The 16,619-nt window shown below is 44.2% G+C and overlaps 1 protein-coding gene across 8 annotated transcripts in view; it reads left to right on the forward strand.

The window, feature by feature from the left end:
- The window catches only part of CHEK2 (checkpoint kinase 2), a 40,404-nt gene that overhangs the window by 19,863 nt on the left and 3,922 nt on the right, over positions 1-16,619 (forward strand). For 5 of the 8 annotated variants that reach the window (XR_004345493.1, XM_032603467.1, XM_032603466.1 and 2 more), the window contains exons 8-14: positions 162-215; positions 6,612-6,673; positions 8,178-8,277; positions 9,952-10,038; positions 11,041-11,204; positions 11,431-11,546; positions 12,569-12,654. Coding sequence is in view for 5 of the 8 variants with exons in the window: in XM_032603467.1 (XP_032459358.1) it covers positions 162-215; positions 6,612-6,673; positions 8,178-8,277; positions 9,952-10,038; positions 11,041-11,204; positions 11,431-11,546; positions 12,569-12,654 (669 nt within the window). In the remaining 3 variants the exon portion in view is untranslated. The remainder of the gene's footprint in view (positions 1-161; positions 216-6,611; positions 6,674-8,177; positions 8,278-9,951; positions 10,039-11,040; positions 11,205-11,430; positions 11,547-12,568; positions 12,655-16,619) is intronic. The other 3 variants (XR_004345494.1, XR_004345495.1, XM_032603469.1) reach the window with 1 other exon arrangement.

Here is a 16,619-nt window from a genome sequence, read left to right on the forward strand (position 1 = left end):
ACCACTGCGCCACCAGGGAAGCCCCGGCAAGCAGATTCTTAACCACTGCGCCACCAGGGAAGTCCAGGCAGCCTTTACTCAGCTAAATTGAACTGTAAATATTTTCTGAATATTGGTTATCATTATTACTAATAAACTCTAATGTTATTTTTTTTTCAAAGGATCCAGCACTCAATGTTGAAACAGAAATAGAAATTTTGAAAAAACTAAATCATGTAAGTACTGCCATAAAAAATGACCCATACTTAAATTCATTTATGTCAAAATATGGGGAGAGTGCAAAGCACTTCAGTGTAATAAAGCTAGTATTAACCTGGGTTCCTTAATTGTGTGTGTGTACGTGTGTGTTTGTGTGTGTATGCATGCATGCATGTGTTTAGCTATCATTTAGCTGGGAAGAGCTTTACCCTGAAATTTTGAAAGGACAATACTTTTTTTTTTTTTAACATCTTTATTGGAGTATAATTGTTTTCCAATGTTCTGTTAGTTTCTGCTGTATAACAAAGTGAATCAGCTATACATATACATATATCCCCATATCCCCTCCCTGTTGCGTCTCCCTCCCACCCTCCCTATCCCAGCCCTCTAGGTGGTCACAAAGCACTGAGCTGATCTCCCTGTGCTATGCGGCTGCTTCCCACTAGCTATCTGTTTTACATTTGGTAGTGTATATATGTCTATGCCACTCTCTTACTTTGTCCCAGCTTACCCTTCCCGCTCCCCGTGAAAGGACAATACTTTATAAAGATTTTTATGATTAAACAATTATGTGATATTTCCACTGAGTTAGTTCTGGACCAAAAGACACAGTAAGTCTCCTAAATATAATGTCTTATGGGTGCTTGATCAACTGATTATGTTTGTGGAGACAATGCTCATTTGATACATTTCGTTTAATTATACCTGAAATTTTCACAACTCTAAATACCTCTTGATGGTGCCGATTTCCATTCACCTCAGTTGGAATAAATCAAATGAATCCAATAAGTACGACAACATCCTGGATGATTAAATGGTGCCTGTGGCCTCATTGAGTATAAATAGTTCTTGTCTTTTTTGTGTAGTGATGACCTTGTCTCAATGGAAAGAACCTAAAGATGTGAGAAGAGAAAGTTGTACTAGTGGGACTGATCCCATCTTCCTTTTTATTCTTTCTGTTTTGTCATTAATTCATGGGCCCCCATGCAGTCCTGAGCTAGGTAGGCGCTGGAGTTAAACTTGAAATGAAACCTTCAGTCTGTCCAGCTAAGGATTGTCTGATTCTTGTTCTTAGCCTCCAAACAACAAAAGGTTTCTTCTCCCTTCTCTGACCTGCTCAGACTGTCCTAACAGCAAATAGAAACTAAGAACAACATCACAGGGACACAGTAATTCAATAGCTTCCTTTAGAACTCGTGGTGGATCAGAAAACCCATAAGAATGTGAGTGGCTGACCTTCCTGCTTGACTTTCTTCTAATGCCCTTGCAACTTCTTCCTCTTCCCTGCATTCACCTCCTTTTTCCATGGGATCTGGAATCTCGTTAAAGAGAGGAGCCCTCTAATTTTCTGGGGTGGTGTTGCTTCAAACATCCCCTAAAGATAAACACTTAGAATCCTCAGAGAATTTTCTCTGATGTCAGAAGATCCCCAAACATAACATTTATACAAATCCAATGTCCGCTTCAGAGGAGAGGAATTTAAAACCCTAAAAGAGATCTTTGGAGGTATTTGTTGGCAATTTACAGGGGCACTTGGAAGCCCTTGGGAATTAAAGATGGGCTCATGAGTGCATTTTGATGTTTGGGGACATCTTTGGGGACAAAGATGGGCTCATGAGTGTGTTTTGATGTTTGGGGACAATGAGTAGAGCCTAGCAGAGTCCAATAGACCCTGGCCTTTGGAGTCCGCTGTTGATTTATCAATTGTCAAATGTTTGTTGTGCCAGCCTGTTTTCTAGGCTCCGGGCACTGAGCACAGATGGACTTGGTCATCCCTCCTCTTATGTGGCTTCAGTGTAGTGGGAAAACAGACCTGGGTTCCCATCCTTGCTCTGAGCATGTCATTTCACTTTGCAGAGCCTCTATTCCCTCATCTGTACAGTGGAGACAGTAGGATACTTACCTCAAAGGTCAGTGTGAGACTTGAATGAGATGTGCTCATAAAGGTTCAGCACAGGGAACACACTAGGGGAATGACATGATCAGTAATTCCCTACCCTTTGCCCTGTAGGACCTAAGTGGAGGGTCTGGGTTGGTGGCTTCTGGTTTCTGAGAGACACTTTCAGCTATGACAGCTGCAGCCCATGGCCCTGGAGATAGTGGGGACTGGAGACAGCCCATGATGGCTCCATCTAGTGGGGGCCTGTTCTTGCTCTGTCAGCTCCCAGCCCCACCCATTCCCAGAAGGGCACTGCCAGTGATGAAACCAAGCAGACCAAGCAGTTTCCATTCCTTCCTCTCATCTCCTATTCCTTTTCCATGTGTGTGTCTTTTCTTCTGCTTTTCATTTTATCAAAATATCACATGCATCTCCCTCCCTGCATTTTAAAACTCTTGCAGCATTTTTTTTTTTTTTAGCGGTACGCGGGCCTCTCACTGTTATGGCCTCTCGTTGTGGAGCACAGGCACCAGACACGCAGGCTCAGTGGCCATGGCTCACGGACCCAGCCGCTCCGTGGCATGTGGGATCCTCCCAGACCGGGCCACGAACCTGTGTCCCCCGCATCAGCAGGCGGACTCTGAACCACTGAGCCACCAGGGAAACCCTCAGCTTTTTTTTAAAAGAATTTTTTTAAAATTAATTTTTTTGGAGTATAGTTGCTTTACAATGTTATGTTAGTTTCTGCTGTGCAGCAAAGTGAATCAGTTATACGTATATATATCCACTCTTTTTTAGATTTCCTTTCCGTTTAGGTCACCACAGAGCATTAAGTAGAGTTCCCTGTGCTCTACAGTAGGTTCTCATTAGTTATGTCATACATAATAGTGTATGTATGTCAGTCCCAATTCATCCCATCCTCCCCGTCCCGCCTTGCTAACCATAAGTTTGTTCTCTACATCTGTGAGTCTATTTCTGCTTTGCAAATAAGTTCACCTGTACCATTTCTCTAGATTTCACATATAAGCAATATTATATGATATTTGTTTTTCTCTTTCTGACTTACTTCACTCTGTATGACAGTCTCTAGGTCCATCCACAGCTCTGCAAAAGGCACTATTTCATTCCTTTTTATGGCTGGGTAATATTCCATTGTATATATATGTACCACATCTTCTTTATCCATTCCTCTGTTGGTGGACATTTAGGTTGCTTCCATGTCCTGGGTATTGTAAATAGTGCTGCAGTGAACATTGGGGTGATTTTTAAAGAACTTACCTCTGTATTTCTACATAATACACATAAACTGCTCTCTCTTGGTTTATTAATGATAGTAGCTCATTGCCTTCCTGTTATATGAGAATTTCAGCTCTCCTTTCCTTTCTGTTCCTCTTAATGTAATACTACAGTGCATATTCAGTGTTTCCATTATTGTGACAATAACAAATGGTCATGCAGAGCCAAGTATACTATGATATGATCATAGGTAAGGAGAGGTGGAAATGGTTTGCTCTCAGCCTGACCCCATGGCTGTTTAGTCCATGACCAAAATGTGGCTGGCAGGGCTCACCCTCAGTGGGTGGTGTGTCTGTTATTGATGTTGATGGTATTAATCTGGGCAGCATATGGGTGTCTCCTGTGTGCCAGCTGCTCTGCTGAGTGTTGGTCTCAGAAAGATAAATAAGACTTGACTCAGCCCATGCAGTGAAAGGAGACTTGTGGTGGGTGTCAGTTTCCTCGTGGGGCAACACAGATTAGAGCCACTGCAGGAAGTGTGGATCTCAATTCCAAGGGGGACATTTGAGATGGGGCTTGATGCCTGCGGCCAAGTGTGCCAGAAGGCTGGATCACCAAGCCTAGAGGGTAGTGTGAGCAAAAGTGTGACACAGGGAGAGAATCTGAGGTGGGCCGGGAGTTTTGTGGCCTGGAAAGGAGGATTTCTGGGACAGGTTGCAGGAGATGAGGCTGGGGTGGTGGGTGGGGACAGGACGAGACTGGGTCTTGAAGGGCTTGCTAATCCCTGCTGAGAAGTTGGAATTTAGCCTCTAGGCAGCAAGGTGCTAAAGGATTTCTTTTTTCTTGTCTTCCTCCCTTCCTTTCCTCCTTCTCACTCTTCTCCCTTTCTTCCTTTAAATAATTTAAAATTATATAATATTTGACATGTGTAAAATAAGTGTAAATTATAAAGCAAACCAATAAAGTGAACACCTTTGAACTCACCATTAATTTAACAACAAAAACTTTGCCCATACAATTAAATCTACCTCATACTCTTTGATGTCTGTCGAGACTTGCCTTTTCCACTCGGCATTGTATTTCCAAGATCCATCGTGCTGGGGAGGCTGTGGGGCATTCATTCACCACTGTCTAACAGTTCATCATGGGGAGATACCACTTGGAGGATTGTTTTCTTTAAGACTTATTTATTATTTATTTATTTAATTTATGTTTGGCTGCATCAGGTCTTAGTTGTGGCACGTGGGATCTTCGCTGAGGTGTGCGGGATCTTTCATTCTGGCGCATGGGCTCTAGTTTGCGGCACACAGGCTCTCTAGTTGAGGTGCTTGAGCTCAGTAGTTGGGACGTGTGGGCTTAGTTGCCCCACAGTATGTGGGATCTTAGTTCCCCAACCAGGGATCGAACCTGTGTCCCCTGCCATTGTAAGGTAGATTCTTTACCACTGGACCACCAGGGAAGTCCCTACTTGGAGGATTTTAATCAGCGATGGAAGTGATGAAATTTGCTTTGTAGCAAGATCACTCTGGCAGGTTTTGCTATTCTTTTTTTTTTTTTTTTTTTTTTGTTAATAGCAAAGTCCATAAAGGCTTCAGGTATAACTAGATCAAATGATGCCATCAAGAAAGTGTCTCCTGATTTCTTTTAAATTCATTTATTTATTTATTTTTAGTTGTGTTGGGTCTTCGTTTCTGTGCGAGGGCTTTCTCTAGTTGCGGCGAGCGGGGGCCACTCTTCATCGCGGTGCACGGGCCTCTCACTATCGCAGCCTCTCTTGTTCCGGAGCACAGGTTCCAGATGCGCAGGCTCAGTAGTTGTGGCTCATGGGTCCAGTTGCTCCGCGGCATGTGGGATCTTCCCAGACCAGGGCTCGAACCCGTGTCCCCTGCATTGGCAGGCAGATTCTCAACCACTGCGCCACCAGGGAAGCCCTGCTATTCTTTTTTTTTTTTTCCTGCTATTCTTTTTAATCTAAAATCTAAAAATCTTATGGGACTTGCCTGGCGGTCCAGTGGTTAAGACTCTAGGCTGCCAATGCAGGGGGCATGGGTTTGATCCCTGGTCGGGGAACTAAGATCCCACATGTTGCAGGTTGTGACCAAAAATAAATAAGTAAAAATCTTACAGCTCTCTTCTCTTTAATTCTTTTTTTTTTTTTTTACAAATTTATTTATTTACTTTTGGCCACGTTGGGTCTTTGTTGCTGCGCACAGGCTTTCTCTAGTTGTGGCGAGTGGGGGCTACTCTGTTGCGGTGCGTGGGCTTCTCATTGCGGTGGCTTCTTTTGTTGCGGAGCATGGGCTCTAGGCACATGGGCTTCAGGAGTCGTGGCATGTGGGCTCTAGAGCACAGGCTCAGCAGTTGTGGCACACGGGCTTAGTTGCTCCACGGCATGTGGGATCTTCCCGGACCAGGGCTTGAATCCATGTCCCCTGCATGAGAAGGTGGATTCTTAACTATTGCGCCACCAGGGAAGCCCTTCCCTTTAATTCAGACGTAACCACAACCCTCTTCTCTGCTGGGTGGGAGTGTATGTCCCTAATAGATACTCACCACATCATTTTTCTACCCTGACCACTAGCTTTACTGTCAGTCATTTGTACTACGAAAACAATAGGTGTGTTTTCCAAGTATAAAATCATTCTATTAAATATGCATTTTAAACTGTACAATACTATTCTCTGTTGTTCTTCAGCAAATGCACCCAGCATTGATCAGAGGTCACAAACTATGAGCCAAAGATGTGTGTGTGTGTCTCTCTCTTCCACCCCACAGATGTGCTGTAGAGTTCGTATGAAACTGGAATTTCCCTCTTCTCTTGGAAAATGGAGGATCTTTCCACATGGGGTGCCCTGTGGTGCCAGTTGCTTGGAGCTGAATAGCCCTGCTGTCTGGCAGGATGGCTGGACTCCCCACCTGGCCTGCTCCCTTTATTCATGCTACCTGCTAGGCTCCCAGGTTCCTTAGGTGTCCTTGAGTCCTTGTGCTTGGGGGTCAGTGAGGAGGAAAGCTGGGAGGAGACTGGCCTCCCTTCCTTGGCACCAGCCTCGTATACAAAGCGTGAACTGCTCTCTTACCAGCTTGGTGGGGTGGAGAGTTTCTTGTATTTTCTCACTCAGGAGCCAGCTGTGCTGTGTTCTGCCTTCCCCTGTGTGTGGAATTCAAAGTGTACCGAGGCAGGGGGCCAGAGGCCTGGTCTGGGCCTCCTTGACCCCTTGGGTGGATGTCCTGAGTTCTGCTCTTGGGGTTTTCCTCTTGGGGAGCTTCTCACTACTTTTCCTCTTTTTTCCCCTTTTAGCCTTGTATCATCAAGATTAAAGACTTTTTTGATGCCGAAGATTATTATATTGTTTTGGAATTGTGAGTAGTAAACTTTTTTTTGTTTCCATTTAAACGTTTATAAGCCACCAAGGAGCCTAATGGTGGCTTGCATTTATCCACGCTGGGGACCCTCAGTGTATGTATGTGGTGGGGGGTTAGTATCAATTCTAAAATCCTTCTAGTGTGTCCAAAGGCATGTGGATCTGAGGCTTGTGTTTGAATCTTACTCTGCTGGTGACTGACTGTCTACCCATGGGTTAGTTTACTTCACCTCTCTGAGTATCATATTCCCTGTGTTAAATTGGGGTAATAATGATAACCCCAGGCACAGATGCATAAGGTTCAAATGCTGTGAGGGCTGGAAATCCCCCAGCAGAGCACCTGGCACACTAGGTGCTCAAACACAGGTGCATATTATTACTCTGAAATAACTGGCCTGGGTGACCCTTGCTGCTTGGGATCATAGTACCAGGTTGCATGGTGACACCTGAGTATCTTTCAGGTGCTGGTTTTCTTGCAGGTTTATTTGGTGTGATTAAAATAATTTCCTGTCTCATTCCTGGAAGAGACCTGTTTTGATGTTCGTTCTGCATAAATGTGCAGTGTTTCTGGGAGTGGCTGTCATGGCAGACAGACAAGGCTTTACTCCTGAGCGGGAAACAGTGGCTATGCTGGCTGACCATTAAGATTAGAGAGTAAATAGCAGCCCCAGTCATAGCACTAGGAGAGACTGGACAGCCCTTGTACTTAAGGGAATATCTGTTGCTATGAAACAGGAGATTGTTATTTGACTGGATCTAGTTAAAACATTTTAATAATAATAGTAATAGTAATAATAATACAATAACAGTAACTGATACTAATTAAGCACTTAATATGAGCCAAGTCCTGCTCTAAGCACGTCACTCATTTAACTTCCCTGTCATCCAGATTACTTACAAGTTATTAGTGAGTTACTGTTTTTGGGTCCACTTTACAGAAATGAGAACTGAATTGCAGAGGGATTGAATAATCTTGCCAAGCATCTCCACTGTGCCAGGTGCTTTACCTACATCAGTTATCTCTTAATTTTTACAACAGCCATCAAGGTAGGTGGGATTTTATCCCCATTTTTTGAGGAGCTAGAAACAAGCTCAGAGAGGTTGTGTAACTTGCCCAAAGTCCCACAGCTGGGAAGTGGTGGAGCTGGGGTTCAGACCCCAGTTGATTGTAGGTTCCTGCTTTCTCCTCTGCACCAATCTCAGAACCACCTGGGGTGCACAATAAAAATGCAAACTCCTGGGTACCACCTCTGATCTACTGCATCAGATTTTTTAAAAGCTCCCCAAGCGTCTCCAATTCCCACCATGCTCTTCCTCCTTAGTTTCCAATGGGCACATCTTTGTTGTGGACGAGGCTTATTACCTTACTGCTTTTACAAATGGGAGTCGAGTGAATGAACACTTTGCTTGTCTTAATGAGTTTGCTTTGTTTGTGTTATTCTCTTCCTTCCAAGTGAGTTTCCCTCCAGGAATGAACCCCCTGCTTTGCCTGTGTGTTTCAGGATGGAAGGAGGAGAGCTGTTCGATAGGGTGGTGGGAAATAAGCGCCTGAAAGAAGCTACATGCAAACTCTATTTTTACCAGATGCTCCTGGCTGTGCAGGTAAGAGAAGCCCTTGCTGCTTTTGAGAGTGTACTTTCTTTTAAGTGTTACTCTCCCAGTTAGGCAGAAGATGAGGGACCAGGGATAAAGTCCCAGAGAACAGAGTGTGTGTGTGGGTTGTTCCATTCCTGGCAAAAACATCCCACCCCTTTGACTCAGATGAGAAAGTTCTTGCTGTGAGGCTTAAGAGAGTAAAAAAAACGAAGTTAAAGAAATAAACACAGTCCCACATGGCCTCTCTTTAGCTTGGAGGTATTCCTGGAAGGGAAGGGATCTCTACTGCTGCCTGATCCTTGCAAAAATCCCCCTTACCTCTCAAGGGGGGAGCTGGGCAGGTATGAGGACAGATCACACCCCCGTGGCACAGTGCTAGGGGTTTCTTACACATGTAGTATCTTGTTAACTGTAGCAGGCACGCGGGCAGGCACATGCTCTGCCTTCTCTTCAATATTTGGGGCAAGTGTTGGGTGGAGGAACAGCTGATGGCACCCTGCACGCTTCAGAGAACATCACCCTTTCTCAACCCAGATTTGGTTGTGGCGATTCCCTGCCAAGGCCTCTTCCCTTGAGAACCTACTGTATACAAGAGACGCAGTGATTGGGAGCAGCTCTTGCATTGGGTGAGGATTGAGGGAGATTTTCCAGAGGCTGGTCTACCTGGGTGCCCACCCTGGGGGCTTCACCAGATGAGTAGAGGTGCTTGGAGTATTTTTCCTCTAGGCCAGAGGGATATCCAGAGAAAATTGAAGCCCATAAATACCTAACCAGTGCTTTACTCTCTTAATGGTTTGTTCCCAACCTTATATTATACCAAGAATATTAAGATGAATTGAGTGCAGATCAGTGGATGTGGGAAACTTCTTTTCCTAAAGAAAATATGACTTAGTATATAAAAATGAATACACAAAGAAATATCACCATTCTATTTCAGCCATAGTTTTCAAAGACTAATCTTTGCATCAAGGAATATGTTAACTCTGGGTGTTCAAACAGATAATCTACACATGTGTACTTTACAGAATCCCTTTAAAAATATTCTCAGGGATGGAATAACCAAATATACTATTTTGGTGGAATTTTTATAGTTTAAGGTGGTCTCATAATATTTTATATCATCCATTTACATTTTTATTATTGAAATTGACATCTTCTGTTTCTGCCAATATGAAGGGATAGTTATTATTTTGAAGAGTGAAGTAAAATGTCTACTGTCATAAGTTGCCTTTTTCATTTTTCTACTTTTTTTTTTTGCGGTATGTGGGCCTTTCACTGTTGTGGCCTCTCCCGTTGCGGAGCACAGGCTCCGGATGCGCAGGCTCAGCGGCCATGGCTCACGGGCCTAGCCGCTCTGCAGCATGTGGGATCTTCCTGGACTGGGGCACGAACCCGCGCCCCCTGTATCGGCAGACGGATTCTCAACCACTGCGCCACCAGGGAAGCCCCATTTTTCTACTTTTTTAAAGAGTTTCTTACAAACAAATTTGTAAACACTAATCCATTTATCCAGTGGTTTTCTATGATTGGGGGAATATGGTTGTGAGTAACATGGCTTACAGTTTCATCCAGCTGTAAAATATGTGTGTGTGTGTGTGTGTGTGTCTCTCTCTCTCTCTCTCTCTCTCTACTCACATACTACTCCATATATCTAAGGGTCATGCCTATCTTTCTATGCAGTACCTTCACGAAAATGGCATTATACATCGGGACTTAAAGCCAGAGAATGTTCTACTCTCATCTCAAAAAGAGGACTGCCTTATAAAGGTAAGAAATGTATGTTCTATATGTGGCCAGTAGATTTCTGTTCAGAAACTGTTTTTAAATTCATCAAGTAAAAAGTAGGAGCATAAAAAGGTAGAGCACTTGACCTTCCCACTTTTAGCAATTCTTTTAGAGATCAGATGGTATTGCTCCAATCCAGATGTAATGAGCATTTATTGAGCTCCATTGTATATAAGCCACTTTCATCTTCAGAGGGAGGAAGTAGGGGTCTAGATGGGAGAAACACATCCCCTGTCTTCCTCTGTTTAAAACAGCACTTCCCAATCCTGGCTTCATTTTAGATTCCTCTGTTGATTTAAAAAAAAAACCAAACAGGGCTTCCCTGGTGGCGCAGTGGTTGAGAGTCCGCCTGCCGATGCAGGGGACACGGGTTCGTGCCCCAGTCCGGGAAGATCCCACATGGCGCGGAGCGGCTGGGCCCGTGAGCCATGGCCGCTGAGCCTGCGTGTCTGGAGCCTGTGCTCCGCAACGGGAGAGGCCACAACAGTGAGAGGCCCACGTACCGCAAAAAAAAAAAACAACAAAAAAAAACCAAACAGACCGTGACACCAAGCCTACGCCTCAGAATCACTGTAGATGGCACCCAGGTGTAAATATTTTCCTCAGGCTCCTCGGGTATTCCAGTTTGCAGCCAAGGTTGAGAAACCGGGGTCTAAGGAGAACCAGGAATAACTAATTAGAATTCTAGAGTGTCTGTTTACGGTTATAAGCCTTTCGTAAGGTTACAGAAAACCCAGATCTAAGTTGAGAAAACCTGGGCCTTAAAGTTCCTTGGCTCAGGAATTTTCATTTAAGCAAAATTAAATAACTTGCAGAGTTTAAAATTACCTTACCAAAACATCAATGTGTAGATTCCAGATTAATGGCAGCATGAACCATAGGATAGGAACTGTTCTAATCTGCATGTCTTTTGGGACTGGCAGACTATGTTACTCTTTATTTTATGATGTCATTAAAAGTGATTCCCTTTTGTCTTTACTTTAGATTACTGATTTTGGGCAGTCCAAGATTTTGGGGGAGACCTCTCTGATGAGAACCTTATGTGGTACCCCCACTTACCTGGCTCCTGAGGTTCTTAATTCTTTTGGGACTGCTGGATATAACCGTGCTGTGGACTGCTGGAGTTTAGGAGTTATTCTTTTCATTTGGTAAGAAAAAGTTTTCATCTCTTCAGACTCTGGTTGGAGGTATTTAGGTGAAATCAGCAATGTGTCCAGGTCGAGAGCTTGTGTTTAATTTAGGTCACTTATTTTGACCATCAATTTAAAGCAACACCTAATTTTTCATGCCGCTGAAAAAGAAATCGATGTATCCATGAATGCCACTGAGAATGCCACTTGATTTCTTTTCCTTTCTCTCTCTACCAATATTAAGCCTTAGTGGGTATCCACCTTTCTCTGAGCATAAGACTCACGTGTCACTGAAGGATCAGATCACCAGTGGAAAATGCAACTTCATTCCTGAAGTCTGGTCAGAGGTCTCAGAGAAGGGTATGGATACGAAAGGGTTAAGAATTTGTGGTTTGCTAGAGTGTGTGTGTGCCTGGGTGGGAATTTCTTTTCAAATTCTGTGATGTTTTCTCCTGTCAATCCTGTTCTTATTTTCTGTTGTTAGTTTTGCACCATTTGAGAGGCAAAGGAAATTATTAGGAACTTGGGCTCCAGAGCCAGGCTGATGTAGGCTCGTGTCCCGGGTCTCTACTTCCTAGCTCTGTGACCTTAGGCAAGTTATTTAACATCTCTGGGTCTCCATATCATTTATTTGTAAAAGGGGCACAATAAACCCCTACCTTAAGGGGTTTTGTGAGGGTTAAGTGTAATATGCTCACTGTGCCTGGTATCTATTTAAGTGTGAAAAATAATGGGTAACTTTTTAGTTACAAGGTCTCCTTTGAATTAGTAAGCACAGCAAGAGCTAAATGTAATTACTTTGTATTTTAGAATTTAAAAGGGTAACTTTGTAATTCTCAAAAGAAAAAGTAGAAAACTAAAACAAAGTACCACAGATGATTGTGCTAAGTGTCACAGTGTCTAAGGAATAATATTGCAATATACAACCAGCCTCCACTTGTTGCTGGCTGTCAAGTTTTGTTTCTGCCAAGCCTGGGATTTCAAGGAGCGAGCTCTCGCTGGCCGAGGAGCTCTCACCATCACTCTGTGGGTCTTGGAGAGAGTTGGCTGAACATCCTGAGTTTTAGAACTGGGGGAAGTTCATCTTTAATTAGTTTGAACTTGAGTCCAGCAAGGAGAGTAGGGACGGAGAGCTAAGAGGTTGTGATGTCTGAGCAGTGAGTGTTGGGGAGCATCATGGTCGTTCCTGGTGTTCTAGAGCACGTGGACAAATACAGAGTGGGGAGGATTAGGGGGCCGTGCCTACTGATCACGATGACCTCAGCCCCTCTCTCCTCTTTCTGGATGTTGGCCTGTGATTCTGGCACACTCTAATTTTGTTGATTTAATTTTGTTTATTTATCCTTCTCACTGTGATTTGCCAAATTATCTTACTGCTTTAGCTCTGGACCTCGTCAAGAAGTTGTTGATAGTGGATCCAAAGGCACGTTTTACGACAGAAGAAGCTTTAAGACACCCGTGGCTTCAGGTGTGTATGGGGCAGTGCCTGCCAGCCTAAAATACCCGGGCAGCCCTGAACTGTGCCTGAGAGATGGGGAAGAGGATGAAAACATACGTTTGCTTTGTTGGGTCTGTTTAATGCAATTTTTAAAGACTGAGGTTTAGGTGTGTCGGTATGTGTATGTTTGTCTATGGGTCTGAGCGTGGGTGTGTCTCGTGTTTGTGTGCAACCTTTACAACTTGACTTGGATAGACAAGCTCACTTTATGGCCTGTCCTGGTTCCACTTGGCTTCCCTGAGTCTGCGGTTCAGTTGTGTTCCATTGTGCTCCTTTGAGAGATTGTTCTAGCTCCAAATTTCCACCCTAGCTATGTCCTTCTCTTCTCTCAAACACCGTATCCCATACGGGCGGGATGGGCTGCGTTCCAGCCATCTTCAACCTTAGATCAGGGAAGCAGGGGTGGGAGGAGGGGAGCAGCCTCACTGGGGTAGAATCTGGCTATTTCTGAAGCCCAAGTGATCGGGCATGAGGGGTCCCACTTCTCGTTCATGGTGAGTAAGCATGCCGTTAGCAGATTCTCACCTGTGCCTTTCAAGTCTGCATTTCCTCTGTGTCCCTGCTGGGGGTTGTGGCTGCTGTTAGATTATGTACTGATCTCATTCGAGCTGCCAGGGTTGGAAGTCCTTAGTGGCTTTGGTGGGCTAGTCTTTGGTTTTAGAATTCACTACAGCCTCGGGCAGGCTTTTTGATGGATGCCAGGTCTTCTGTTAAGTGGAGTTCCTTTTAGCACAGCCATATGCCTTTCTGTTAACTTTCATTTGGTCTCTGTTTCCTGTGGGGATGGGGGACTTAACCAGGTTGCTTGAGGTGGAGGCTCACATACTGTGGGAATTTCTAGTCCAGGAACTCCTTGGGCCATCTAGTCTCAGCACTGTGCTTCTGGAGCTCTGGGAAGAGTGTCCTCGTTCTTTCTCTCTTCCAGCCCTCCACACCGAACAATTCTGCTCAGGCCAGCTCAGGTTGAGAACAAGAAACCCTTACAAGAAACGAAAAGTAGATACATGTGTTTGGGATGTTGCCCTGGAAACAGCAGTCCCTCCAGAAAAAAATCTGTCAGATGATTTAGCACTTAATAGACCACACAGATTTGAAACTGCAGGACCCTAGAGAAAAGGAATTTGGAAATAAAGGGTGCCTTTGCATGTGGGGACTTAATTTTGATGAAAAAGAAAACATTCCTCTTGGCTCTTTTCATGTGCCTTAATAGGGAAGTTCTTGGGGGCCAGATATGGAGGTAGAGGAGCTGTGTTAATCTTGAAGAAAACAGAGCTTGCCAGTTAGGCCTGGGAACAGGGTTTACATCTGCCCAAAATGTACAAACAAGCATAGCCTATTTTTCTTGTACTTTTTGTCTCAAAATTGTTAACAACTAAGGAAAAGGTGAAATTCAACCCTGCCACAGGGGTCTCACTTGAATACTCTTTTGTCCACATATTATTTTTGCAGCAGAAGGCGGAATGAACATTCAGTGAGGACGAGGATGCCAAGTGCCCACAAAAATCACCTGCTGGTGACAGTTTAGGTTTCATTTTGGGAAAATTCAGTGATTTTGAGGAAACTAAATGGTTTTATGGGTCTGGTACTGGACTGAGTGTTTGGAATGTGAGTTCTGATCTCTTTTTTGTTATTAACAGTGTCCAATTTTGGGAGCATCCCTTATACCCACCTTTGACCTCATGTTCACTTCTTTTTTTTTTTAAATTAATTTATTTTTGGCTGCGTTGAGTCTTTGTTGCTGTGCATGGGTTTTCTCTAGCTGCGGCGAGAGGGGGCTACTCTTCATTGCGATGCGAGGGCTTCTCATTGCGGTGGCTTCTCTTGTTGCGGAACCCAGGCTCTAGGCACGCGGGCTTCAGTAGTTGTGGCATGCGGGCTCAGTAGTTGTGGCTCGCGGGCTCTAGAGTGCAGGCTTAGTAGCTGTGGTGCCTGGGCTTAGTTGCTCCGCGGCATGTGGGATCTTCCTGGACAAGGGCATGCACCCATGTCCCCTGCACTGGCAGGCGGATTCCTAACCACTCTGCCACCATGGAAGTCCATGTTTACTTCTTGAAATAGAGGATTTTTTCCTGCTTAACTTGGAGGCATATTACAATGTCATATTTTTGAATAGACTGTAGACATCTCAAAGGAAGGGTATTTACAGATACACATTCTATCTCTGGTATGTAATGATCTCCTTTTTCAGATTGCTGCTTACCGATGACTCTTTTTATTTTCATTTCTGGCTGTGCCATGGCTTGTGGGAACTTAGTTCTCCAACCAGGGACTGAATCCAGGCCCCAGCAGTGAAAGCACTGAGTCCTAACCACTTGACTGCCAGGGAATTCCCAACTGATGACTTGTTTTAAATACAGGCTTAAATAGGCTTGTGGTCATTTCTGTTTGGCTGCATGGTTTCACCTCTTCATGCATTCATTCATGCTTTCAGAGGACAGGTAAGGAGCTCATGTGTCAAGCACTGTTAGGCACTGTGGATACACAGTCCAGGTGGCGGCCAACCCTGACTACAGAGCAGTGAGCTACATGTGGTAATAGGGGTAGGCACAGAGTATGGAGGATCCCCAGGATGAGGACTGCCCACAGGGCTTCTGGTACCCACAAGTTCACACGGTGTGGAGACTGTCTAAGGTCAGGGTGGCCTGGGGATGACATAGCAGTATTACTTTGCTCAGGCTGCCATAACAGAGTACCACTGACTGGGTGGTTTAAACAATAGAAATTTATTTTCTCACAATTCTGGAGGCTGGAAGTCCAATTTCAAAGTGCCAGCAGGTTTGGTTTCTCCTGAGGCCTCTTTCATTGCCCTTCAGGTGGCTGCCTTCTCTCTGTGTCTTCACTTGGTCTTTACTCTGTGTGCTTACATCCCTGGTGTCTTCTTCTTTTCTTATGAGAACATCAGCTATAATGGATTAAGGCCCCACCCTAAGAGCCCAATTTAAACAAAAAATTTATTATATTTAAGTATGGTTGATTTACAATGTTGTGTTGGGCTTCCCTGGTGGCACAGTGGTTAAGAATCCACCTGCCAATGCAGGGGACACGGGTTTGAGCCCTGGTCCGGGAAGATCCCACGTGCCACGGAGCAACTAAGCCCGTGCACCACAATACTGAGCCTGCGCTCTAGAACCTGTGAGCCACAACTACTGAGCCCGTGAGCCACAGCTGCTGAAGGCCGTGTGCCTAGAGCCCGTGCTCTGTCAGAAGCCACCGCAATGAGAAGCCCACCCACCACAACGAAGAGTAGCTCCCGGTCGCTGCAACTAGAGAAGGCCCGTGCACAGCAACAAAGACCCAATGCAGCCAAAAGTAAATAAATAAATAAATTTATATTTTAAAAAATGTGTTCATTTCTGCTGTACAGCAAAGTGATTCAGTTATATATATGTATACATTCTTTTTCATATTATTTTCCATTATGGTTTATCACAGGATATTGAATATGGTTCCCTGTGCTATACAGTAGGACCTTGTCGTTTATCCATTCTCCATATAATAGTTTGCATCTGCTAATCCCAAATTCCCAGTCCATCCCTCTCCCACCCCTACTCCCCCTTGGCAACCACGAGTCTGTTCTTCATGTCTGTGAGTCTGTTTCTGTTTCATAGATAAGTTGATTTGTGTTATACTTTAGATTCCACATATAAGTGATATCATATTATAATCTCTAGGTCCATCCATGTTGCTGCAAATGGCATTATTTCATTCTTTTTTATGGCTGAGTAGTATTCCATTGTATGTATGCACCACATCTTTATCCATTCATCTGTCGATGGACATTTAGGTTGTTTGGCTATTGTAAATAGTGCTGCTATGAATATTCGGATGCATGTGTCTTTTTGAATTATAGTTTTGTCCAGATATATGCCCAGGAGTGGGATTGCTGGATCATATGGCAACTATTTTTAGTTTTTTGAGGAACCTGCGTACTGTTT

This window comes from Phocoena sinus, chromosome 14, assembly GCF_008692025.1.
Source record: "Phocoena sinus isolate mPhoSin1 chromosome 14, mPhoSin1.pri, whole genome shotgun sequence".
Lineage (NCBI taxonomy): Eukaryota > Metazoa > Chordata > Mammalia > Artiodactyla > Phocoenidae > Phocoena > Phocoena sinus.